Raw genomic sequence first — 26,474 nt, forward strand, 5'->3', positions numbered from 1 at the left:
GTAGAGATATCGACTCACCAGTAACTGGCCTTCTCAGTGAATCACCAGGGATCTCCTCTTTGCCTCAGTCCTAGTCAAGGGCTAACTGTAAGGAGTCTTCCCCACCCCACCAAGGCCATCTTCCGTCCCTTCCATGGTCATAGTATAGCCCTGACTGGGTAACTTTCCAAACAAAAGAGAGTCTGCTGTGGTACTTACATTGCTTACATTAAGAGCATTTGCTCTAGCGAGGTTAATTTCTGGAGTATCTGGCATTATGTGGACTGAAGTTTTATCCTTGTCCCAAACCTCTCTGTACTTCGGCTGTGGAAAGAAACAATAATAACAAGATTACTTCACAATTTTCATGTCATTAGTCTCAGTACGCAACTTAAATTTTCTTTTGGATTTGATCCAAAACCTTTTCACGTTAGGGCAAAGATTCCTGGAATCTTTTCACATAAGTTACCAAATTTGGTATAAGATTTGTATTATTTCCTTTTATTAATACTTTTAGTTTTTCCTTAAAATTAATAAGCAAACCAAGACAATACTGTATTACTTAATAAAAACTTTTGTTCATAACAAAGTTATTACTATTCTAAAATAGATTACCAGGTTTATTTTTTCTCATGTATTTATGGCATGAATTCAATTTTAACAGAAAAAACTAACTTACAATACTAATATTTTCAGCATTTGATTTAGCAAGGACCACTTCAGGTGTGTCAACAATGCTTGTGTACTTAAGGTTCACCACAGGCGTCCGATAGACACTGTCACAAAGGATCTCCTGGGCATTTTTGACTCTCAATACTTCAGGAGACCCTTGGGGCATCCAGCCAATGCCACGCAACCACTCCAAGTCAGCCTTGTAGAGGGCCTGAAAAAGAAAACATAGGTAGAAGCAGGGTTTGTGTTTTGTTGTGTATGTGTGTGGTAAAATGAGTTTTTATGTTATATATATATACACACACACACACGTGTATACCATAAAAAATATATATAACATAAAAGATATACCTATATAAAACATAAACATACATATATGTTTTTTTGAGACAGAGTCTCATTCTGTCGCCCAGGCTGGAGTGCAATGGCATGATCTCGGCTCACTGCAACCTCCACCTCCTGAGTTCAAGCAATTCTCCTGCCTCAGCCTCCCTAGCAGCTGAGACTACAGGCACATGCCACCACGCCTGGCTAATTTTTGTAGTTTTTTTAGTAGAGACGGAGTTTCACCATGTTAGCCCCAGGCTTGTCTCAAACCCCTGACCTCAGGTGATCCGCCTGCCTTGGCCTCCCAAAATGCTGGGATTACAGGAGTGAGCCACTATGCCAGGCCTCTTATATTTTATCTTCCACAAACAATAATTAAAACAGAGCACTAGCCTGGCAAACATAATTCCTCAAATGCACAATGGCATTTTATTTTGCTTGGTTTTCTGTGACAAGGGTCTGTGGGAAGTGCCCACATGCATTCTAAAAGGCAAAGTGATGCAGAAGCAGCTCTCTGTTTGAGGGAGTGCATGGAAGACTTTTGAATAATATTTAGGCAATCATCATACCATTGCCAATGTGGACTTGAAAGCAACAATAATGCGCTTTCCAGTAAGTTCTCCACATAGCAGCCAGAATGATCTTTTCAAAATTCAGAATTCAAATCCGATGTCACAACATTCCCCCTATCCTATGGCTTCCCATTGGGATAAACATCAAAATCCCTGACACAGACTAGAAGGGGATGAATGGTCTGGCACCAGCCCCCACGTATTCTTCCAGCCTCGTGTCATCTGTACTTCCATTGGCCCTGTGTGTCCTGATCCCACAGCCCGTCTTTCAATTCGTAGTCTCATCATCCCTCTTTAAACATGTTGGTCACCCTGAAGGAATGCCCCACGTCCTCCTAACCGACCCAACTTCTATTCTTCCTTCATATCTCTATAAAATCAGTGCCTTCTCAGAAGAACTTTCTCGATCTCTCTTCATAGCACCATGGATCACTCTCAGCCATTCCATTTTTATTCTTTAATGAACATCTAGGTCTCAGTTATCAATGTGAACTCCCTAAAGTCAGGGCTGTCATGTTTTTTATTTGTTTTTGAGATGGAGTCTCACTGTGCCGCCCAGGCTGGAGTGCGGTGGCGCAATCTTGGCTCACTGCAACCTCCGCCTCCTAGGTTCAAACGATTCTCCTGCCTCAGCCTCCCGAGTAGCTGGGATTACAGGCACATGCCACCACACCAGGCTAATTTTTGTGTTTTTAGTAGAGACAGGGTTTCACCATGTTGGTCAGGCTGGTCTTGAACTCTGGACCTTGTGATCCGCCCACCTCAGCCTCCCCAAAGTGCTGGGATTACAGGTGTGAGCTACCGTGCCCAGCCCTATGTCATGTTTTTTCTTCTTCTTTATTCACCATTGTATCTTTAGTGCTTAGCACAATGCCTGGCACATGGTGTGTTTAATAAGTATTTTTAAAAGGATGATTAGGAATTCAATCACTAGTTCCACAATTTTGGTCTCCAGAAATTGTCTTGAATCCACCACTTGGCAATGCATTTTAAGTGACAAGCATGCTTTCCTGTAATGAACTCATTCATTATAAAAAAGTATCTCTGGAAGCTTAAGGGAACCAAGGTCAGATAATTTTTAAGTTATCCATTCTATACAGGAAATACATAACCTTCTAGAATCCATCATTTCTAAAAGTTTGGAGGGCAGAAAATACGAGTAAATCTAAAAATGCCTCAGGTGAGTTAATGAGAGACCACATTGTGAAGAACGTCAAGTTAAAGGAAACAAGTGGTCTGGAGCGTGCTGCTAACTTTTCAAATTAAGTTGAAGGAAGATGGTCCTGCCCTTCTTTGATACATAACTGAATGACCATGGACATTCTTTTGTTTAAGAAACTGCCCCAGCACTTTGGGAGGCTGAGAAAGGTGGATCACCTGAGGTCAGGAGTTTGAGACCAGCCTGGCCAACATGATGAAACCCCGCCTCTACTAAAAAATACAAAAATCAGCTGGGTGTGTGACATGTGCTTGTGATCCCAGCTACTTGGGAGGTTGAGGCAGGAGAATCGCTTGAACCTGGGAGACAGAGGCTGCAGTGAGCGGAGATCACACCACTGCACTCCAGCCTGGGTGACAGGCCGAGAGGGAGGAAGGGAGGAAGGCGGGGAGGGAGGAAGGAAGGGGGGAGGAAGGGAGGGAGGGAGGAAGGGAGGGCGAGGCTGGGCGCGGTGGCTCACATCTGTAATCCCAGAACTTTGGGAGGCTGAGATGGGTGGATCACCTGAGGTCAGGAGTTCAAGACCAGCCTGGCCAACATGGCAAAAACTTGTCTCTACTAAAAATACAAAAATTAGCCAGGCGTGGTGGCACATGCCTGTAATCCCAGCTACTTGGGAGGCTGATGCAGGAAAATCGCTTGAACCCAGGAGGCGGGGGTTGCAGTGAGCTGAGATTACACCACTGCACTCCAGCCTGGGTGCCAGAGCAAGACTCCGTCTCAAAAAGAAAAAAAAAGTAAGAAACTGCAAACACTATGCACATTAACAAATCTATAGGAAAATTCTGGTAGCACCTTTAGCAATGAAAACTTTCTGAAGAAACCTGGCTGTAGGTAGGCAATTAATAATTCTGATAAAATAATAATAAAGTGGAGTGCCTATGTACAGAGAGTTGTGTTTTCAGAGCATTGGAAGGAGCCATCAGGCAAAGCAATGGGGGGCTTGTTTCCTGGGGGACACACTTACGTCGCTCTGCAGGTCATAGGCTTTCCTGGCTTGGATCACATCATTCTGGTCGGGAAAGCAAGACCACTGGTGCAGGTACTGGCGATAGTCCACATCACTTGCTAGTGCCTGACCTTCTTTGGCAGCGTTGATGGACACCATGTCCACAGGGATGGAGATCTTGGCTTTGTGGTCGTTGTAGGCCTTTTTGTACAGCCTGTCATTCTGCATCTTCAACACATTTGCTGCCCAAACCAGTTTAGGGTCTTCCTTGGCACTGCGACATCCAATGTAATGGCCTTTCTGTTTCTCGTAAGCAGTTTTGTACAGATACTGGTAGATGTGAACAGAAAATAGAAGAGTAATTTTTCTGAACCCACTTTTTCTAGAGAGCCTACTCAAAATAACTCCATCTCCCTTAGTTTACCTTTTTTTGGGGAGGGGGGATACTGTTTTTATTTAAATTCAAGCCATAAGTTTTGATACACTGGTTTGTCTTCTATGTCTACATGCATGAAAACATTGAGAGCACCTCTTAGGCAAGAACCGTGTTGCTGGATTATCTCCCAATATAGCCTGGCCACCTTCAGATGTTTTGTCACACACAAGTACCAATTGTACTTCTTATTACTTTAAATCAAATTAATTCTTTGTTGAAATAGGTATTTTTTGTTTTGTTTTGTTTTGTTTTTTGAGATGGAGTCTCACTCTGTTGCCCAGGCTGGAGTGCAGTGGCGCGATCTTGGCTCACTTGCAACCTCCGCCTTCCGGGGTCAAGTGACTCTCCTGCCTCAGCCTCCCGAGTAGCTGGGATTACAGGCATCCACCACCATGCCCGGCTAATTTTTGTATTTTTAGTAAAAACAGGGTTTCACCATGTTGTCCAGGCTGGTCTCGAATTCCTGACCTCAAGTGATCCACCAGCCTTGGCCTCCCAAAGTGCTGGGATTACAGGCATGAACCACCATGCCCGGCCTGAAATAATTTTTAATTATAAACTTATTTAAAATTTTTATTTAAAAATGTATAACCCTACCAAATGGGGAAACTTTTTTTTTTTCTAGCACACATTAAAACAACCATATAACTATTTTCTTAAAAATAGTTGTGCATGTACTACATAAAATTATTATACAAACCACCAGTAGTATGCATGCCACACTTTGAGTAACAACAGAATTCTTTGTACTATGAAATTAAATCTCTTTAAGTACTTGTAAATTAAGTGATATTGTGAAGATATTGAAAAGAAAATCAAAATCTGTGCTTAAACGTAAGAGTTGCAGAACCAAACACAGATGCAAAAGGATCCTCAAATTGTAAGAGTTGTTCTTTAGGATTTAAAAATATACTAATAACAATGACCCAATCCATTTAAATATAATTCAAAGGGCATTAAGTTAGACTCCCTCTGTTTCTACTAGTTAGTGTTTGTTCCAGTTGGGCAAGGAGGAGTTCTTACATCACTGGCAATATCCCTGGAAGCCTTGGCATGCTGGATCCCAATGGCATCTGCTCGCAAGTCATAACCAGTCATCTTGACATCTTCCCAAGCTTGTTGGTAGTGTTTCTGAAAACAGAGAGTGCAATACCACAGTCAATCTGAAGAGGGAGCAACTGAGTCAGCATTACTGATGTATATAAAAATATAGTTACACTGAACATTAATCTCTCCTTAAGATTTATAAAAGAGTCTGGTTTCATATTGAGCTTGAATTCCAGTAGATTTTAAATGACATTTAGTAAAGCTCTCTCCCAATAATTATTTTTTGAAGAAGGAAACTTAGGAGATTATAAATCATGTAAAAATCAGAAAAAAAAATATATATATATATGGCTTGGCTTTTACAAGGAAAAAGCAATGATGGATGGCCCACTAAAAACTGAGAACTAGATCTTATTCTATGTGTATCTATAAGTTTTATGCTGTGTTTTTGGAGAAACCATTCCATTTTTCCTTCCAACAAACATTGAGATGTACAGTATACAGACACGTGCAGACCCACACAGCTACTTATTAACTTAAAGACTAGAAATAAAAGGAATGGGAAGAAAATGCCTTTTGCCAAACTCTCTTTGGGGTATATAATAAAAGGTCTGGTTAGGCAGAGAGCACTCTGAAAAGCAAACGATGTGTGCTGCCTTACATTGCTGATCTGCAGAGCATTGATTTTGGATTGCAGCATCAAGGGAGTGTCAGCCGGCACGTTCACATTAGCCTTCTCTTTCTCCCAGGCATCACGATACAATGGCTGGTAAAAACGAAAAACAATGGAATGGTCGATTAGTGAATAAGTCAATTACCACATAAATGAAATTATACAAGTCATAAAACATACTTGAATACATGGATGATGAATAAAATTATAAGTGAATTTTATAATAAATTAAAACATTGTAAGTAAATTAAAATTTTTAAGTAAGATTAAATCAGTAAATAATTTTATATTTAAATAATAAGTAAAATGAAAAGTTCCTTTTGGATGTTCTCCGATAGAAACGTAGATTATACATGGCATAAGCCACTGCACCTGGCCTCATTTGCACTTTTATTTAAAAGGTGCCAATAGTGACTTCAAAAGGAACACATTTACGTGTGATACAACATAATTTGAAATGAGTCAGAAATATGGTAGTAAAATTATCCTTTTCCATTTACTCACATCTAATTATCTGATGGGTAACTCCACTTTGCAGATAGCTCTGATGATCCCCATTGCTAAGCAGGACCTAGATGTTTTTGGTCTGAATAACTGCCATAACGTCTAATATTGGGGTTGTCCCTAGACTTCTCAACCTATTTCAAGCAACGAAGAAGTGGCAATTTTGTGATTATGGCACTAAGTGGTGGGCCTGTATCACGGTCTGGATCTCCAAATGTGATCGAAGTGCGTATCAGGGTGTGCAGAACATGAAGATGCCCACCACATGTGCATTGACCAAATACTTAGCAAAGCAAATGAGATACAGTGGCTGCTAAGAGATTGACTACACAAAGATCTATCTGGATACATGCGTGTTTCAGATCCTGACGCTGACATGAAGAGTCTGAAGTTCACATTTAAAATTCTTCTTTATTGAGATTTCTTCCATTTGTCTGAAAACATCATCCACCTGGGCTTACCTCACTGATCTGTACAGCATTGATCTTTGCCTGGATTACTTCCGGGGTGTCAACAATGCTGGTAAATTTGAGGGCCTCAGGCTTTATACGATACAACCTTTCATTCAAGAGATTCTGGGCATTCTTCACTCTCATCACTTCCACAGAACCCTCTGGCAACCATCCGATACCCTTCAGCCATTCCAGGTCTGACTTGTACAAGTTCTACATGAAGGATAGGAACACAGAATGGGGAAGTGTCAAAGTTGCCTATAGGAGTTTGATGCTTGCAAACCACACACCACCTCTATTTAAATCAGTTAGCTGGCTAATCTCATAAAACTCAAGGATCAACATTAAATGTTAAAATTGGGTGTTATCTCTATGGCACACATAGGAGAAGTTTAGAGTATCCTGCAGGAATTGGAACAGGGCTCACAAGTGGCACTTGGTGGAATGGCAGCCAGCAATGGCATGTAACTTTGTATGCTTGGATTAGTTTCTACACTCATCACTTGAAGTCTGCCTTTTATGTACCACTGGGAATAACATCAGTTGGATTTTAGGAGGTAAAGAACTTAGATGTATGCATAATGAGAAAAAAATACATACCTATATCTATATCCACCCTGCCCCCCATCTCTGTCTTTTTCTGTGTCAGGTAAACATGAAATCCAACATTTCCTTATGCTTACATCTACTTCTGAAATATACATCTGATTATGCGAAGGTAATGGCTCACAGCAGCTGCAACTGATATTTTCTACCTAATTACATAGAATAAGAGACTGATTTTCATCTTGGTGAATAAGGTCTTGCTACCATAAGGAGGAGGCCTCTTTAAGATAGAAAATGTTTGGGGAAAACTCTGCTACCATGAATTGTACAGAATATGTTAGGTTCTATTAAGATTACCATTTAAATTATGCCTCTGGGGAATGCACTGGGATTAAACACACAAATACACATCTCCCCAGGGTCTGGTGATAATATACGCACATCGCTCTGCAGGTCGTAGGCTTTCTTCGCCTGGATCACATCGTTCTGATCTGGCAGACACGTCCACTGGTGCAGATAATTGCGATAATCAATGTCGCTAACCAGGACCTGGCATTTCTTGGCTTGAACAATTGACATCATGTCCAACGGTGTGTTGTGAATTCCTTTGGACTTCTCATAAGCTTTCTTATATTCTCTCTCACTCTGGATCTTGGCAGCATGTATAGACCACACCAACTTGGGGTCATCTTGTAGGGTACGGAAACCCACGTGGTGGCCCAGTTGCTTACGGTAACCTTCTTTGTATTTGTACTAAAGTAGTAAGAAGTCAGATAAAAAAGACATGTGAAAATAATGTATTAAGAGGGGTTTTCTTTAAATGGTTTCAGAATGTTTTCTCAGCCTTGGTATAAATTGGCTCAACATTGGCCGTCATTATACATTTCAGTTCACTTTAAAGGAGTTAGATAATATGATTTTAGGTGGTTTCAGAGAGGACATGAGTAAATCTGGAGGGAGATGGTATAGTGAACAAGAGTAATAAAAACCATAGCTAACATTTACTAAGTAATTACTCTATGCCAGACACTATTATGACTACTTCAAATGTGTTGGGTAGATCCCTGGGAAACTACTGTGTTTTTCGGTCAAAAATCACTGAATGGCGGCAATTATGATCACAGTTCATTGTTACAATGTCTCTATGAGGTAGATACTATTATTAACATATATTCCAGATGGGGAAAACAAGGCACAGGTGATAATCTCCATCACCAAGTTTCCCTGACAAGTGCAACATTAGGTCAAATGATCTCCTAAGAGTACTGAAGGGACATCAGGTACGGAGAGGTCACATGTGTGTGGTTTTGGAAACAGATACGAAAGATGCATGTTTCAAGGATGGAAAGCAAGGTTGTGGCTTGAATCAGAAGATAACAACAAAAGTTCTGTGGACAAGAGTTTCCATCTGATGAGTGTCTCAGGACTAGTGTAAGATGGTTTCTGTTTCTTTCCTATGTTTGGACAACATAGGCAAGTTGAACAAAGAGAGAGAAAACTGGGAATAAAGCAGATAACGTGGACCAGCTATGGTTATTAGAGGCAAAAATGAAGAATGAGGAGGAGGAAACAAGTGGCTACATGACAAAAAGCAGAGAAGAACTCAGAGAAAGGGAACAAGGTGACTTAAAGAGTTGGAGCTGGGGGCAGGGTGGGCTTGGTAGCATAATTATTTTATTTTTATTTTTATTGAGATGCAGTTTCACTCTTGTTGCCCAGGTTGGAGTGCAATGGTGCGATCTCACTGCAACCTCTGCCTTCCGGGTTCAAGCGATTCTCCTGCCTCAGCCTCCTGAGTATCTGGGATTACAGGCTCCTGTCACAAAGCCCAGCTAATCTGTTTGTTTGTTTGTATTTTTAGTAGAGACGAGGTTTCACCATGTTGGCCAGGCTGGTCTCGAACTCCTGACCTCAGGTGATCTGCCCACCTCAGCCTCCCAAAGTGCTGGGATTACAGGCGTGAGCCACCATGCCTGGCTGGTAGCATAATTATTTTGACCACTAGTAAGTTTTAAAATTAGAATTAAGTGAACTTCAAAAGATTACTAAGAGTATTCTACATAAGCCTCCAGTATAAAATCTTGCATATAAATGTGATTTCAGTCTTAAGTCTTATATGAAACTATCATCTGTGATTTATGTTTGTGGAGAATGTCAGAAATATTTTAGAGATAAAATGACATTGTATTGGGTCCTGAATTTTCCCAGGAATTTAATACAGACTCTTCATGATATTTTGTTTCTACTTTGTAACAGCATCAAAGTAAATTTACACATATACCTCATCTATGCTAACTTTAACGTTTTCCATTCCATTTTAGTATTCTCAAGTAGAGAAAGCTTCTAGCACAGGATGAGATGCAATTATTTACACAGATTTTTTTTTAAACACAAAATTCTTGAAAAATAGTCTCCCTGCTTGTTTTGTAGAGGAGAAAAACCACAAGAAAAAAGAAGGAAGCGTACCTCACTGGCAATTTCTCTGGAGGCTTTGGCGTGCTTGATTTCAATGGCATCTGCCCTTATGTCATAGCCTTTCTGCTTGGCCTCATTCCAGTCTTTCTGGTAGAGTTTCTGTAGAGGGAAAATATAGGTTTGTTTACAAGAATGGAAAAATAAGCAAATACACTCAAATTTGTCATAATATAAATCATAAGGCATAATGTAATATACTCAGTATAAGAAAAAAGCATTCATTTCTGGGTTCTTCTGGTTGTTGTCCATTTCCTTTGTGGTGTACAGGATACTTCCGGTTAAAATTTCAAAGCTAAACATCAAACTCTATTAATGTTTGAATATTTGCATCCATCACAATGTGGTCTGCATTTGAAAATACCCTACTACAAGTACATGGAACCTAAGGATCAGTGGGGAAGCCAGAGAACCTTTATCAAGGTATCAGTTAAGATCTGATAAGATTTTTCTCCCCCTAATTTTGCCCTTTGACTTTTCAGAAGTTTCTGCTAAAGGGTTGTGACATAGATCTCATACATAGCCTGCCATTTGGATGTAATTAAAAATGGTCTTTTGTCTTTCTTATGGCCTTGAATGTCAAATGATAAAGTCCTGGATCAATTTAAAAAACCTAAGAGGATAACAGAGACTGTTAAGAGTGAAAGAGGACACCAAAAGGATTCAGGTGTCCCAACTCCTGCAGTCTAGGCACCCAGTGGTGTATCCAAGCACACATTTAAGAGAGAGAAATTCCATTCATATTGCATTGGGACTGGTAGCTAAAGAGAAAATGTCTAGCACCAAAAGCTGCAAACATTGCAAGGTAGGTAATTTGTCTGCTGTAACACTCTCCATGAGCAGACAGATATTGCCTATAAAGGCTTCTACACTTCATGTTCGTGCCACTTACATTGCTGATTTGCAAGGCATTGATGTGGGCCTGCAGCATCTCCGGAGTATCAGAAGGAATGGTGATGTTGGTTTTATCTTTATTCCAGGCTTCTTGATACAGTTTCTGTGGAGAGAAGGGAAATAGGAAATCAATATCTGAAACATTAAGCCTTAGCTAATGTTTAGCTAATAGTTAGCTAATGTAAGCCTTAGCTAACTGCAAGCTCCGCCTCCTGGGTTCACGCCATTCTCCTGCCTCAGCCTCCTGGGTAGCTGGGACTACAGGCGCCGCCACCTCGCCTGGCTAGTTTTTTGTAGTTTTTAGTAGAGACGGGGTTTCACCGTGTTAGCCAGGGTGGTCTCGATCTCCTGACCTCGTGATCCACCCGTCTCGGCCTCCCAAAGTGCTGGGATTACAGGCTTGAGCCACCGCGCCCGGCCTATATATGTTTATACTGGTTAATTTTATGTGTCAACTTGGCTGGGGCACAGTACCTAGACATTTAGTCATTTAGGTGTTTCTGTGAAAGTATTGTTAAAATGAAGTTAACATTTAAATCAGTAGATTCCAAGTAAAGCTGACTACCCTTCATGATGTGGGTGAGCCTCATCTAATTAGTTGAAGACCTTGATAGAAAAGACAAACCTGCCCCGTAAAAAGGAATTCTGCCAGCAGATGGCCTTTGGGTTTGAACTGCAACACATCCCTCAGTCTCCAGCTGGTTGGCTTACCCTGCAGACTTTGGATTTGCCAGCCTTTATGATCTCAGGAGCCAATTCCTTAAAGTCTGTCTCTTTCTGTGTGTGTGTGTACACACACACACACACACACACACACACACACACACACCCTATTGGTTCTGTTTCTCTAGAGAATCTGGACTAATACAATGTTCTATTATTATGTAGCATGACACTACATGTCTTAGTATTTAATATGAGGTCAACAAATATTTGTGTTCCTGAGTTGCCATGGAGTGACATTTTCATGCAGTGCTTCAAAGTGTGTATGTGTGGTAGAAGAAAGGCCTGTTGGTGTTGGTCAGAGTTCTATTTTCAGTGTGTCTTCACTAGTGAAGACATTTTTAGAGTTGCTCCTCTCACCAAAATTCTTTGAAGAAGTCCAATCTATGGACTCGGTTTGGGTGGTATCATTGGAAAACAGAATCCAGAACCAGGAAAGCTTGATAGTAGGATGGTTCTTACCTCACTTATTTGCAGAGAATTGGCTTTTGCCAGGACAACTTCAGGAGTATCAACAATGCTGGTGAATGACAAAGCTTCTGGTCGTGTCCTATAGAGTCTTTCATTCAGGAGGTCTTGAGCAACCTTCACTCTGTTCATTTCCACCGAGCCTTCTGGCATCCAGCCGATGCCACGCAACCACTCCAGGTCTGCCTTATACACACTCTATAAAGAAGATGTCAGACAAAAATACCATTTCTGACCAACATGGTGAAAACCCACCTATACAAAAAATAAAAAATTATCCGGGCATGGTGGCACATGCCTGTAATCCCAGCTACTTGGGAGGCTGAGGAAGGAAAATCGCTTGAACCTAGGAGGCAGAGGTTGCAGTGAGCCGAGATCGTGCCATTGATCTCCAGCCTGGGCAACAAGAGCGAAACTCCATTTAAAAAAAAAAAAAAATTAAGTATTAGACATACCAACCCTTAGCTGAAAAATAAAGCACATGGGGTTGAAGGGATGATAAATGCAGGAGACTGTACTTCCAAAAAAGTAAGACCTGAGATCTCATATGATTCAGGGTTTTTAATATTGATGACAGAAGTAATTTGTAAAAACATAATTATTTATACTAGCCATGAATTATATATAGTAATAATGCTGAATTCCATATAATTATTTGATATTTCAAAAAATTTTATAATTGAAAATTTTTAAAGAAAAATTTTGCTGAATTGGATTCCATTTTAATCCTGTGATATTGACCCAAGGTAATGCTGTTTAGTGTTTTGGAGCTAGCATAATAGCAGTAATTATTTTAAAAACATTCAGATGATTTATATTTGTCTGAAATATGTTTTCATTGCCAGAAGTTACAAATGACATGGAAAAAAGTCTGGAATCTAGGCTGGGGAAAAAAGGACATGACCTCACTAAGGCTCATCTCTGTTTTTGCTTCCCACTACATAACTACTAAAGATGGATTTTATATTAAACAATATGAATGGTACCCCCCCCAACCCCACCCCCGGGTTTGTGCAGTGCACATCCCAGGGGGCTGTCCACAGAGGCACTGACTGGACAATGAACAAATCTACGTCTTCCCCTTCCCCCTTTCCCAAAATTCATGTTACGTACATCACTCTGCAGGTCATAGGCCTTCTTTGCTTGGATAATGTCGTTTTGATCAGGCATGCATGTCCAGTGATGCAGGTAATTGCGATAATCAATGTCACTGACCAAAGTCTGACATTTCTTAGCCAGCAAGATGCCTAACATGTCCACTGGGCTAGAGAACTTGGTCTTCCACTTCTGGAATTCCTTCTTGTACTCCCTTTCACTTTGAATTTTTCCTGCATGTATGGCACACATAATCTTGGGATCATCTTCAATGCTCTGGGCTCCAATGTGGTGGCCTTTCTGTTTCTCATAGGCTTCCTTGTATTTGTACTAAAATGCCAGAAATACAGATGGAGACATCCAGTTTTAAAACCATGCTCATGCTGACAATTACAGACAACATGAAATGGACAAGAATTTTGTTTTACAAATATTTTGGCATTTCTGAACTATTATATTTAAAAGCAATGTTTTATACTGTTATAAAAATAATTGTAATCATGTATCTTCATTGGTGAAAGCATTCCCTGTAGCAACTCTAACTGTAATGCCAAAATGTATTTTTATTCTCTGTAACAACAAAGGGAACGGTCTTGGGAGGTAGGAAGTAGGACAGGAAGGTACATGTGGAAATAACTACAGAGTGTGGTCCACCAACCACCCTCTGGGTTGTTCAGCACGATGGAGACCACAGAGGGTTAGATGGAAGGTACTCACGTCACTAGCAATGTCCCTGGAGGCCTTGGCACTTTTGATGGAAATAGCATCTGCTCTCAGATCATAGTCCTTCATCTTTGATTCATCCCATCCCTTGGTGTAAAGTTTCTAGGGAAGGACAGAAAATAAGAGTGTTTGAGGAAGGTAATAGGCCAGTTCCAGAAAGGCAATTGTTATGGTGGAAAAAGCATTTTAATTACTCTTAGAAAGGTTTAAGCAACAATCAGGAAATCTCTTACTTGGCTGATATTGGCAGAATTACTCTTGGCCAGCAGGATTTCCGGGGTGTCTGGCATCACGTGGATGGAGGTTTTGTCAGCATCCCAAGCTTCTGTGTATAAATGCTACAGGGCAGGGCGGGGTGGGGCATGGGGAGAGGGAGTATAAGACCTTTTGTTAAAGCCAATAACATCATTACTGTTGTTAGCAAATTTAACTCGCATTTAACTATATAATAGCTCCTTCTAATGCTTGTGGGAGGTGAGGGAAGTAAAAAGGTCATGGGGAAAGTAAAACATAGCAATATTTAAATAGCTGTACAGTGGTTTCATAATTAATGTGATGCAATATAATGGTTACTATTAGTAATTCTTTTCATCCAGTGAATCACAAGCTTATTCAGACATCCAAAGATGGATCTCGGTCATAGAACTATGAGACAGTAGAAATCCCTAGACTTCAGAGTCAATCCCAAGTGCAAACCCAACTCTACTGTTTCCAAGCTGTGTGATCTGGAGAAAGGTACATAACTCCTCACATTCCTCGTTTCTGAGAGGGGGAGAATCTTTCTTTTTTATTGAGTATTTTTTGAAGATGATCCATAACATATATAAAATGCCCAAGTCACAGCAGATACTCAACGATTTTTTGGTGATTCCTATTGGTGTTATCATCATGGTTGCTGTTGATGGATATAAAAGAGTTTCTGGAGTTGTATACCCCAGACTCTGGAGTTTGCTGTCTGAAGCCACTTTCGTATTTGTACTGAGCACTCAATTGTACTAGCCTAATGATTGGAAGGTTTCCAGGCAGGTGTTGGAGAATTCAAGTTCAAGTCAATCTAAAATACGCATATTAAAGGGCTGACGCATTGGATAAAAATAGATTGATGAAACTTTGGATGAAACAAATGATCATCTATCTTGTGTAATAAAACTGAAAGCAGAAATAGCAGCTAGCTTTCAAAAGTGATTTTCCATAACCTAATGTGGAGGAGCAACCCAAGCAACCAATTTGAATGTATACCAGCATTGCTATGAAACGCTATGTGTTTCCCAGCCTCAGAATGAAATGTAAATGGCTTATATTCCTTACCAGATGGCTAAAGACACGTAAGTGGCCTGAGTCTGCTCTGCCTAGGAGAATGTGTAATGAAGGGTAATGCATTTGTGATGTTTCCAGGTCACTACTCAGAAGGGTGACTGTATCACTCCAGGGAAATCATTCCAGGCTCTGTTCCCACATGCACACAGAGAATTAGGGGGCAGGGTATTGAGAAGAGCACACAGGGTCACCTTTAATTCAAGCAGATGCTCTGTTAAAGGCCTGCATGAGAATTAAGCCTATGACACCTCCTTTCTCAGGGAACCCTTAGGGAATTTCCTACTTTATGAGCCAAATCTGTGGAAGGTATGATTCTGGCAACAGGAAACAGCTAGAGACTCACCTTGCTCATTGTCAGGGCATTATTCTTTGCGAGGACAATTTCCGGAGTGTCTGTGATGCATGTGAATTTGAGCTGGTCTCTAGGCTGGCGATACTTCCTGTCACTCAGGATTTCTCCAGCTCTCTTCACCTTCTCGACCTCTACAGAGCCAATGGGAACCCATCCTATTCCTCTCAGCCACTCAAGGTCAGATTTGTAAATAGCCTGAAAATGAAATAATGTCAAATATTTATAGATGTCACCTAGACAGCCTGGTACCTGATCTTAACATACATAGATAATGTATAAGTCTGAATCTTATTTACGTAAATTTCTGGGAAGACCCACAGGATTGCTTTACTTTGGTTTAGAATGGCTAGTTAAATGCCTGGCTCCTGAAGGTAGCCAATAGTTACTGTTTTAAAGACTCACAGAAATCTCTTTAATGCTATTCATTTTCAGTGATACAAAACCACCTTAAGAAATTACTGCCTGCCTCTTGAAGCAAAGTGTTTCTTCTCTGATTTGATGGCCCCTACTTCCTCTTATGGAAACCGTACTGGGTTGCAATACAGTTGGCTCCTATGCTGTTGGGCAGTGGCTTTCACAGCTCGTCTCGGTATATAGAGAAGAAATGAGCATTACTGGTTGACCACATGTTGCATTAATGTGTTTTTTGGGGGATAAAAAGACATCTTTTTTCGTATGTTTCTATGTACACGCTTCCAAGTCAAAGAGTACATCTCTGTTTACTCATATTTATCTTATCCTCCATCCTCTTTCTTGTCTTAGAATTCAAGTAAACAAATACATTTTTTTTTCTTTCATTTTCTTCTTTGAATGAAAACAATTGGTTGAAGGGAAATTTTTCTTGTAAGGAAAGGTAACAATTCTTTTTGTTTTTATGGCTTTTGGGGAATCTCTCTTTTTTTTAACTGTCACTGCTTTTATCATTCTTCCAAAAGTGCTTGATTTAATCAGAGCTTGATTAAAACAAGGAGCTACCATATCAGTGAGGTAATATTTGACTCTCCAAAGGACTCTATTGGCCAACGACAGAAGTGTCTAACATATTTCTAGGGAGCTATTGTCCTCAAGTTTCTTAGACAAATTGTCTTAATAGGTATAATTCATTTTTAAACTTCCTTTCAGAAGTTACAATAGATAATTCCTATAAGTTAAATAGACACAAAATTATAATGCAATTGATTCATTTGGAAAATTAGGTTGTTTAGAACAGGAATTCTTAACTTGGCATCAGTGAACTTGGATAGAAAAAATATGTAACATCCTCTCATTTTCATTAACCTCTTAACTGAAATATAGCCTTTCATTCCATTATAAGTATTACATTATAGTAGTATTCACACTATACCTGACTTTGTCAGCTTTAGAAATCTCAAATCTTTTTATATCCTATTATAGTTTGATATAGTTTGGCTCTGCATCTTCATCCAGATCTCATGATGAATTGTAATCCTGGATGTTGGAGGAGGAGCCTGGCGGTAGGTGATTAGATCATAGAGGGGGACTTCCCCTTGGATAGTGAATTCTCATGAGATCTGGGTGTTTAAAAGCGTGTAGCACTTCCCCCTTTGCTCTCTCTCCTGTTCCGCCATGTGAAGATGTGCTTGCTTCCCCTTCACCTTCCATCATGATTGTAAGTTTCCTGAGGCCTCTCCAGCCATGCTCCGGTACAGTCCATGGAACTGTGAGTCAATTAAATCTCTTTTCTTCATAAATTACCCAGTCTCAGGTAGTTATTTCTAGCAATGTGAGAACAGACTAATACAAGTTGTTGCTGATGTCTTAAAGTATTTATGCTCATCACTTCTTTGAAATTAGTTATTACAGTCACTGCTATAACTTTTTACTTAATGTGTTAATGAAAAGCACATTACAGGTTTGGTTTCATACTTTGATAATGATATTTCAATATGATTGGTTTATTTTGAAATTAAACACATATTTTATTTTGTGCATTTCAGAACGTTATCCTAAAGAGGTGTCTGTAGGTTTCACCAGACTGGAAAGATTCCATGGGCAAAAGAGTTAGAATGCTTTTCTAAACCATTACTGAAGAATATTAGAGCCACTCACATCACTCTGCAGGTCATAGGCCTTCCGAGCCTGAATGATATCGTTCTGATCAGGCAGGCAGAGCCATTCATGCAGGGGATGCCTGTAGTCTACGTCGCTTACAAGGATCTGACACTTCTTGGCCGTCACCATCCCCAGCATGTCCACTGGGCTGCTGAACTTGGTCTTCCACTTCTCAAAGTCCTTCTTGTACTCCCTGTCACTCTGGATCTTGGCCGCGTGGATGGACCACATCATCTTTGGGTCATCCTCAATGTTCCGGGCCCCAATGTGGTGGCCAAGCTGTTTGCGGTAGCCTTCCTTGTACTTGTACTAAAGAAAAGAGATAAGAGTATAATGAAGAACATCTTACATAATCATGTTTCATAGGTTCACACACATATTGTTTCTTTTTCTTTTCCCCATCACTATTGTGAAGGAGAAAGGTGAATATCATCAACCCTATTTTTAAAAGTCAAAACCTGAACCTAGCAGGGGTTTAGTGATTTGCACAGTCACACCACAAGCAGGTGGCAGCATGAGCCTAGAATGAAGAGCTTCTTGTTCCTAATATTTTTCCTCCTCATTATACCACACTGCTTAGTTTACCTTTGATTCCTTAACAAGTAGAGGTAAATATATTGTACAATCTAATAGAACATCTACTTAAAGACATAGTTATTTTCCCAAAACTGTTTGACATTAAGAAAATTTTATAATAGTTCCCTTATTAGAACTTATAATAGACTTCTCAGTCAAGGATATGTGTTACATTTAGATAGAGTTTATGTGTCACCAGGAAATGACTCTTATTAGCCTATCAACACCACTGAGCTTTCACTATGAGTCAGCTTTTCTACCTTTAAGATTCAAGAATAACACATTATGGTCCATTTCACCATGAGACGATTATGGTGTGGGCTTCTCCAGCTTAACAGCAAGAAAAGTTTTGATAATAGGGCGTGTGTCCTTAACCTTGGCAAAATAAACTTCTAAATTGATTGACATCTGTTTCAGATACTTTTTAGTTTACAGAAGGAATGAAGCATATGTCTAAGGCATGAGGCCCTTGCAGAAGAGGGAAAGTCTAGATTTGAGTCCTAAGAAGGCTTGTTACGGAATGAGGACACTGGGCACCCTTAGGAGGTGTTTTGCATGTGAAGAAAAGTAGAGAAGAGGCAAGAGCATGCTGAGAAAAAGCTTTGCTTACTTCACCACCTTTTCTTGTGTCCAGTGAGGGACATCTCACCAATTAGGAGTTACAAAGGACAAAACAAATCTCTAAAACGTATCCATCTATAGTTTTCTTTTAATGCCAGAATAAATAAATAGAAGTAGTAAGGAAGAGTTTACATGTATATTGGCTGTTTCCTACATGTTATTTAAAGGGAATAAATTAATCCCTTTAATTTCACAAACATCTAGGTCAACTGCTGTTCAATTTTCTATGTATTTTTTGGGGTTTTTTTTTTTTTTTTTTTTTTGAAGATGCAGTGTTCAATTTCTGAGGCTCAAAAATATGAACCCATTTTTGGTGTCCATCAAATGCTTTTTTTAAAATAGTGTGTCTCTATTTTTGATTGATTGACAGGTATAATGGGTCTAGAATTTTGTGCTTTTCTTTCTTTTTTTCCATTTACAATTTTGTATAGGGAAAAAATCACCAAAGGGAATTGAGACCTGTAGGGGTAACTACATTTCTGGCAAGAAAAATTCTGAAAGCTTCTATTTGTCAACATCTTTGAATAAGAAATGGCTTTTCCAAAAACATCCACTTACATCACTAGCAATCTCTCTTGAAGCCTTGGCTGCTTGGATTGGAATGGCATCCAGACGCAAGTCACAGCCTTCCTTCTTGGACTCTTCCAAAGCAAGTTTATAGAGTTTCTGTAGAAAAGAAAGTCATTATTCATTACTCCTTCCATAAAAAGTGAAGCTGTTTATTATTACATTTTCTTTGTCCTCGTTTAAACTACAGAAATAATCCAGAAAGTCAATTATTAGGGTGTGTTTATAGATAGCTTTGCCTCATGGGTGCTTAGGATTTTTAAGACATATGTTCCAAACATTGGGATTTATTGACTTGTAAATTTCAACCAAAAAATGGGGGGAAAAATCAACATTTGGTTGGCAAAATTTTATTTGCCAAACAAGCAGATGTAAAAAAAAAAAAAAAAAAAAAAGAAAGAAAAATTATTTATTGGCCAGGCGTGGTGGCTCACGCCTATAATCCCAGCACTTTGGGAAGCTGAGGTGGGTGGATCATTTGAGATGATGAGTTTGAGAAGAGACCAGCCTGGCCAACATGGTGAAACCCCGTCTCCACTCAAAATACAAAAATCAGCTGGGCATGGTAGCATGCACCTGTAGTCCCAGCTACTCGGGAGGCTGAGGCAGGAGAATCACTTGAACCCAGGAGGCGGAGGTTGCAGTGAGCCGAAATTGTGGCACTGCACTCCAGCCAGGGTGACAGGATGAAACTATATCTCAAACAAAACAAAACACACTATTTATTGTTGTCATCATAATATAAAAGACAGGCCATCTTAATACAAAAGAAGGATAAAAAATAAGGACAATATTTTAAAATGTAATCTATTTAGTTTTATGAAAAACTCAACACATTGTGCTTATTTTTTCTTATTTTGCTGTGGACTATTATCTCAGACAATGATGCATCTATGGACCCAGGATTTCAGGATCATTGCCCTTATGAAGATGTTGGTTCTGGCAGAAATGCCTGGAAAAATGTTAACATCAAATGATTATCAGAGCGTACTGGAACAGCAAAAGAATATGCAACTAGGATTCAAATCTAGTCCTTGCCTACTTGCTAGCTGCTGAATAAAATAATGACTTGATATCCACATTGACCTGTAGGGGAAGGTTTTAAAAAGTATAATTCCCATGGGGATATTTATTCATAATCATTCAATTACTGATAACCCATTAATAAAATGGTAGCCTACTTTGTGGACCACCACATAGCTCAAAACTGAATCAAGTGAGAACTATCTCTTCTACTGAAAATGGTACTTCAGAGTATGTGTAATAAATTAGTCAAAACATTTTCCTAAGAAAACAGCTACAATGGTTCATGTTTTGCCTTTCTGTTCATTACAATATCAACAGTTTACTTACATCACTGTAGTTTATTCGGTTGAGTTTGGCTAACATGATTTCTGGTGTATCGGGCATGACATGAATAGTTTTCTTGTCATTGTCCCAGGCTTCAGTATATAAGCGCTATAAAAAAAAAAAGAGAGAGATAAATTATTTTGGTGTTCACAGATATTATTCTTTTGATTATGTGCCATTCATCTCTCTTGTATACAAGGTAGAAATAAAATTATTACAGCTGCATAAATTCCCTACCTTTGTTTCTTATTAAAATTATTTCAAGAATCTAACTGTTAAAGGACTTATCAGTTATGAAAAGTATAATTGGATTGAAGTATTTAAAATAATTTCTAGGAAGGAGTGATTGCACACAGTATTTTTTTAACAACCTACTAATCCAATCAGAAGCACACAGTACTTTAGGCCGGGTGTGGTGGCTCACACCTGTAATCCCAGCACTTTGGGAGGCCAAAATGGGTGGATCACCTGAGGTCAGGAGTTTGAGACCAGCCTTCAACATGGTGAAACCCCGTCTCTACTGAAAATACAAAAATTAGCTGGGCGTGGTGGCAGGCTCCTGTAATCCCAGCTACTCAGGAGCCTGAGGCAAGAGAATTGCTTGAATCCAGGAGGTGGAGATTGCAGTGAGCCAAGATTGCGCCATTGCACTCCAGCCTGGGCGACAAGAATGAAACTTTGTCACAAAGAAAAAAAAAAAAAAGAAAAAAGCACACAGTACTTTTAACAATGGTTTAATATTTTGAAGTATCACTAAGTAACTATAGTATTATAGTGGAAAAATCATTTAAGAAGGTATCGTGATTCTTATTATCTTTAAAATGCAATAATATGTCACAATTTTAAAATTGTTCCGTGGTAACTTTTGATATCTAACAGTGAGGATTGAAGACTCACCTTATTCATGTTCAGAGCATTGTTTTTTGCCAGCACCTGCTCCGGAGAGTCTGTTATACTGGTAAATTTCAGCGTTTCTGGACGCTGACGGTAGATAGTATCACTAAGTAATTCTCCAGCTCTCTTGGCCCTAACAACTTCCAAGGAATCAATAGGAACCCAGCCAATGCCTTTCATCCATTCAAGGTCTGACTTATACAAATTCTGCAGATCAACAGATAACGAACACATTTATTAGTGTTTCAGATTCATAGTTACAAAATGGGTTATCCTAGAGAAACATAAAAGTGCTGATGAATAGTTAAGGTTCCCAGCATAGTAATTCACTCACTCACACACATTATTGAATCATAAGCATATTTTTTCTTTTCTGAGCATTTTTTTGACACAGAGTACACCAAGAATGATCAAAGATCTTCTTTTAAAGTAAAAGACATCGTCCTGCCTATGAGAGTATTACAAGATTTTACACAAAAGCATGCTTTTTTAGCCTTGGAAAATGTACTCTAATAGTTCCAAATAAAACCACATACTCAGACTGCAGTCAAAAAATTCTCACTGTTATTTCCATCTTCAAAAATCACAAAACTTCAAGTGTATAAAGGAAATGTGATGTTGTAGAGATATGTTTGGCGTTTCCCTAATTATTCATTTTATTTTACTCTCAATAGATATGCTGAATGTTGATAAGTATTAGATGACTGGTTTTGATAAACACAAGAAATAGAATTTCCCCATCAGTAAGTGTAAAATGTAAATTAATTTAGCATAATATGCTTTCCCTCTTACTATCTCCATACTACCATCTGCCAACAAACACACACATTTTTTTACTTCCTTAGCCAAAAGTTTGCAGTGATATATTTTTAAGGGTTAAGTTTCATCTGATTCAGACAAAGGAAGCCTGAATCCCTAGGAAGATTTATACCTGTTTAGAATTGATAATATTTACTTTATCTCCTCTCCTGCAGAGAACTTTTGGAGGAGAAAACAGATTGTAGTACCTCCATTGGGAAACTCCTTTCAGACATTTAATTGTAAATTGTTTGAAATATACAAACAAATTGCAGTTCATCGGCACTAGTCAGAACCCACAGACACGTTTGGATCCGCTTTTAACAAGCAGAGCTAACATCAAGGAAACTCACATCACTCTGGAGGTCATAGGCTTTCCGTGCATGAATGATGTCATTCTGGTCGGGCAGGCAGATCCATTCATGCAGAGGATGTTTATAGTCCACATCGCTGACCAAGGTCTGACACTTCTTGGCCAAAACGATACCAAGCATGTCCACTGGGCTGCTGAACCTTGTCTTGTATTTCTCAAAATCTTTCTTGTACTCACGGTCACTCTGCACTTTGGCAATGTGGAGGGACCACATTATCTTGGGATCATCATGTACTGCTCGGGCGCCGATGTGGTGACCCAACTGTTTACGATATGCTTCTTTGTATTTGTACTGAAAGAGAGAGTCCAATAAAGAAGGAGGAAGCACAAAGGGCTATTCCCTGTTGTTCTTTCTATGAAATCTTTAAGGCAACAGAGGAGTTTCACTGGTCATGCCGCTGTAATGCTGCATACTGGACTGTTGTGCTCATTGGCACATCTCCACAGAATAACCCCACAGTAGTTCCTTTATATATGCTAGAGAATCATATGTTGGCAAAAAATGATAAAAAGTGAGTACTGGAGAGTCCAATTACAGTAATAAACCATGACAGTGTCTCAGAAATCCGTCATGTCAGTGAGCCTATTTAAGAACACACCTGGGGCGTATGTTTACATGGATCATTAAAATTTTCTAGCATAGTCTGAGAAATAATTTCCTCTTCACAAATGATTTAGGAGGGATAGTTTTAAAATGGACAATTTCTGTTATTTAATAGGTAGAGAGTTTAAGTTTTACAAGATGAAAATTCTGGAAATCTGTTGTACAACAATATGAATATACTGAACCCCACCAAACAGTATACTTGAAAATGGATAAGATGGTAAATTATATATACATATATAAAATATATACAAATATATATACATATATAAATACATATATTTAACCAGAATTAAAAAAATTTAAAACCTATAAAAATGAACAATTTTACTACTCTTGGATTAATTTTTAAAATGTCCAGGGATCTGATGTTTTCATTTTTAGGGTAAAGAAATATTGGTTTTGTGCACCAAAGAAGCACTTTGTCCTTCTATGTTCTTTTTCAAGTGATGGGACAAACTCAGTTAAGCCTGCCTCTTTTCTGGCATCTTTGCCTTGAGTGTGTTCCAAGGAAGCTCCTGAGGTTTTGTGAGTAGCTCAGCTTACATACGTCTAACTTTAATCGAGGCACTCACTCCTTCCTATTGAGCAAAGACTAAAAATAAGGAGTCAAATGAGCCACATTCCAGTCTAGGCTATGCCTCGTGATGCTTGTGATCTTGGGCAAGTTATCTGTATCTCAAGCCTCAATATATTTGCCTATGCACTGAAGGGAGTTAAGGTGGATGATGACCAAAGACACGTCCAGCTGTATTCCCTGTGTGGCTGACGTGATGGTAAGAAATGTTAGGACTTGATCAGCTCTTACATCACTGGCAATATCTCGAGAGGCCTTGGCAGCCACGATGGGAATGGCATCACTTCTCAAGTCATAGCCTTCTTTCTTGGCTTCTTCCATGGCCTGACGATAGAGGCTCTGAAGAAAGAAGGAGTAGCTTTTAAATACAGAATTCACATTCACTCGAAAAATATATTTTTTGTCAAAGGAAGACCACTTTTGGATTCATAACTACACGAGTATGTTCAGTCTTAAATCAGAAAAAGAACTCTTACTTTCTGTTTATCCTTGGATATTTATTTAAATGAAAGTTTCACATTCAGCAAGTTTTAACATCACAACCTCTCTTTGCACAAATCTTATAAATGTTATACATTAAATGAACAGCTCTTGTGCTTAGATTGTTCACCATTTGCCCTTTTCATGAAACAACCAAGAAATGTTGATTTATTTAATTCCAAATTTGAATTGGGAACATTTTTACTAGCAGAGAATAGTATCATATAATAACATATAATAATACTACCACTAGGAGGATGTGTCCATAATCAAATTTAGTGCCGAACTTAGGATGTATCACTCTTTCTGAATCTCTCTGTTAATGTTGATTTGCTCCCTATTATTTCATCAACTGCTGGAAGTTGTTAGCAGACATGAGGGTGGCAGGTACCAAAGATTTAGGAGTCAAAACTGCAAAACTGATAAAATTTTATTTATTAACTTCTTCTGTGAATTGAGAAAGCACCACCACTGTTCAATTTCTCTGGCGGGACAGATGTGTATAGAAGACAAAACACAAATGTTCCATGGAAGTGTCATTTGAGAACCACACGTTGAACAAATCATTTATACCAATGACTTTTAGCCCTTTTAGTGAACCAGTGATAAAAATTTTGACTGATTCTGTATCCTCTTAACAAAAAATTTTAAATAATTGCCAACAGCGGTATTCAATAAATCAAAACAAGATAAATATACAGTTTGATAACAATTTTTAAACCTAAAAAATAAAAATTTATTGGATCTCTTAATGAGACTTGTAGGAGCTCATGGTAGTTTGATTACAAAGTTTTGATGGGCAATAATGAATTAAGTTGCCTGGTAGAGTTTTGTGTGTGTGTGTGTGTGTGTGTGTTTAATTGTTGTTGTTGTTTATTGTTTTTTGAGACAGTCTCACTCTGTCGCCCAGACTGGAGTGCAGTGGCACAATCTCAGCTCACTGTCTCCCAGGTTCAAACGATTCTCGTGCATCAGCCACCAGAGTAGCTGGGATTACAGGTGTGTGCCACCATGCCCAGCTAAGTTTTATATTTTTTAATAGAGATGGGTGTTGCTAATCTCAAACTCTTGAACTCAAGTGATCTCTCCTGCCTCAGCCTCCCAAATTGCTGGGATATCAGGCATGAGCCACTGCACCCAGCCATGTTTGGTAAAGTTTCATTTTAATACTTTCAGACATGCACCATAGTAACTACTAGGATGAGTATTACTATTTCTTTTTCTTTATTTAAAAAAATGATATCCTTATATTATCATACTTAGTCAAATATTTTAGTGTATGTTTTAATATTTTAAAATGTATACTTTCTACCTTTTGCAAAACTTCAAACCTACAGAAAAGTTGCAAGAATGTTATGATGAATACCAACTACCCAATTTATTAACATTTTTGCCATATTTGCTTTCTGTATCTCTTTCTCTTTATGTGTTTATGTATTTCTTCATTTTACTTATTATTATTTTCAATTGTTGAACTGATTAAAACTGTACACATCATGGCCTTCATCCTTGAATACTTTACCATGTATCTCCTAAGAATAAAGATATTTTTAATTAACCACAGTATATGTATCAGACTCAGGAAATTTAATATTGATACAGTATTACTGTCTAGTACTATTCTCTTTTTTATCAAATATACAATGAATATTCCAATTTCATCAAATGTCCCAATAACTTCCTTTATAGCAATGTTGCTTTTCTATCCAGAATTCAGTACAAAAGAATGAGTAGTATTTAGTTCTCTGGTTTCTTTCTTCACCTTTAAACCATGCTTTTTTTGTTTTAATGTGAGAGAAGAGTGACTATGAAAGAAGTGGGACGCCAACTCAAACTGTAGGGGCATTCTTGGGCAGATAATTTAGAAGAGCGTACGTATGGAAGTTGAAGCTATGTTAACTGATTTACTTAAAACGATCCATACCACTTTACCCCTTGGAAAGCCTTTGAGTAACCTCAAGAATGGTTGCTGAGGCTTGAAAGCAGCTCATCTATATCCAAATACAGTCTTTTTTTTTTTTTTTTTTTTGAGACGGAGTCTCGCTCTGTCGCCCAGGCTGGAGTGCAGTGGCCGGATCTCGGCTCACTGCAAGCTCCGCCTCCCGGGTTCACGCCATTCTCCTGCCTTAGCCTCCCGAGTA

At 38.9% G+C, this 26,474-nt stretch overlaps 1 protein-coding gene across 1 annotated transcript in view; it reads right to left on the reverse strand.

Annotated features, from left to right (window-relative positions):
- The window catches only part of NEB (nebulin), a 215,414-nt gene that overhangs the window by 89,713 nt on the left and 99,227 nt on the right, over nucleotides 1–26,474 (reverse strand). The window contains exons 60-79 of the mRNA XM_026453974.1: nucleotides 24,085–24,192; nucleotides 22,653–22,964; nucleotides 21,505–21,708; nucleotides 20,611–20,715; nucleotides 19,249–19,356; nucleotides 17,491–17,802; nucleotides 15,412–15,615; nucleotides 13,985–14,089; nucleotides 13,746–13,853; nucleotides 13,047–13,358; nucleotides 11,928–12,131; nucleotides 10,741–10,845; nucleotides 9,843–9,950; nucleotides 7,818–8,129; nucleotides 6,840–7,043; nucleotides 5,863–5,967; nucleotides 5,178–5,285; nucleotides 3,737–4,048; nucleotides 659–862; nucleotides 199–303 (exon numbers count right to left, since the gene is read on the reverse strand). Of these exons, the coding sequence (XP_026309759.1) occupies nucleotides 199–303; nucleotides 659–862; nucleotides 3,737–4,048; nucleotides 5,178–5,285; nucleotides 5,863–5,967; nucleotides 6,840–7,043; nucleotides 7,818–8,129; nucleotides 9,843–9,950; nucleotides 10,741–10,845; nucleotides 11,928–12,131; nucleotides 13,047–13,358; nucleotides 13,746–13,853; nucleotides 13,985–14,089; nucleotides 15,412–15,615; nucleotides 17,491–17,802; nucleotides 19,249–19,356; nucleotides 20,611–20,715; nucleotides 21,505–21,708; nucleotides 22,653–22,964; nucleotides 24,085–24,192 (3,645 nt within the window). The remainder of the gene's footprint in view (nucleotides 1–198; nucleotides 304–658; nucleotides 863–3,736; nucleotides 4,049–5,177; nucleotides 5,286–5,862; nucleotides 5,968–6,839; nucleotides 7,044–7,817; nucleotides 8,130–9,842; nucleotides 9,951–10,740; nucleotides 10,846–11,927; nucleotides 12,132–13,046; nucleotides 13,359–13,745; nucleotides 13,854–13,984; nucleotides 14,090–15,411; nucleotides 15,616–17,490; nucleotides 17,803–19,248; nucleotides 19,357–20,610; nucleotides 20,716–21,504; nucleotides 21,709–22,652; nucleotides 22,965–24,084; nucleotides 24,193–26,474) is intronic.

This window comes from Piliocolobus tephrosceles, chromosome 11, assembly GCF_002776525.5.
Source record: "Piliocolobus tephrosceles isolate RC106 chromosome 11, ASM277652v3, whole genome shotgun sequence".
NCBI lineage: Eukaryota > Metazoa > Chordata > Mammalia > Primates > Cercopithecidae > Piliocolobus > Piliocolobus tephrosceles.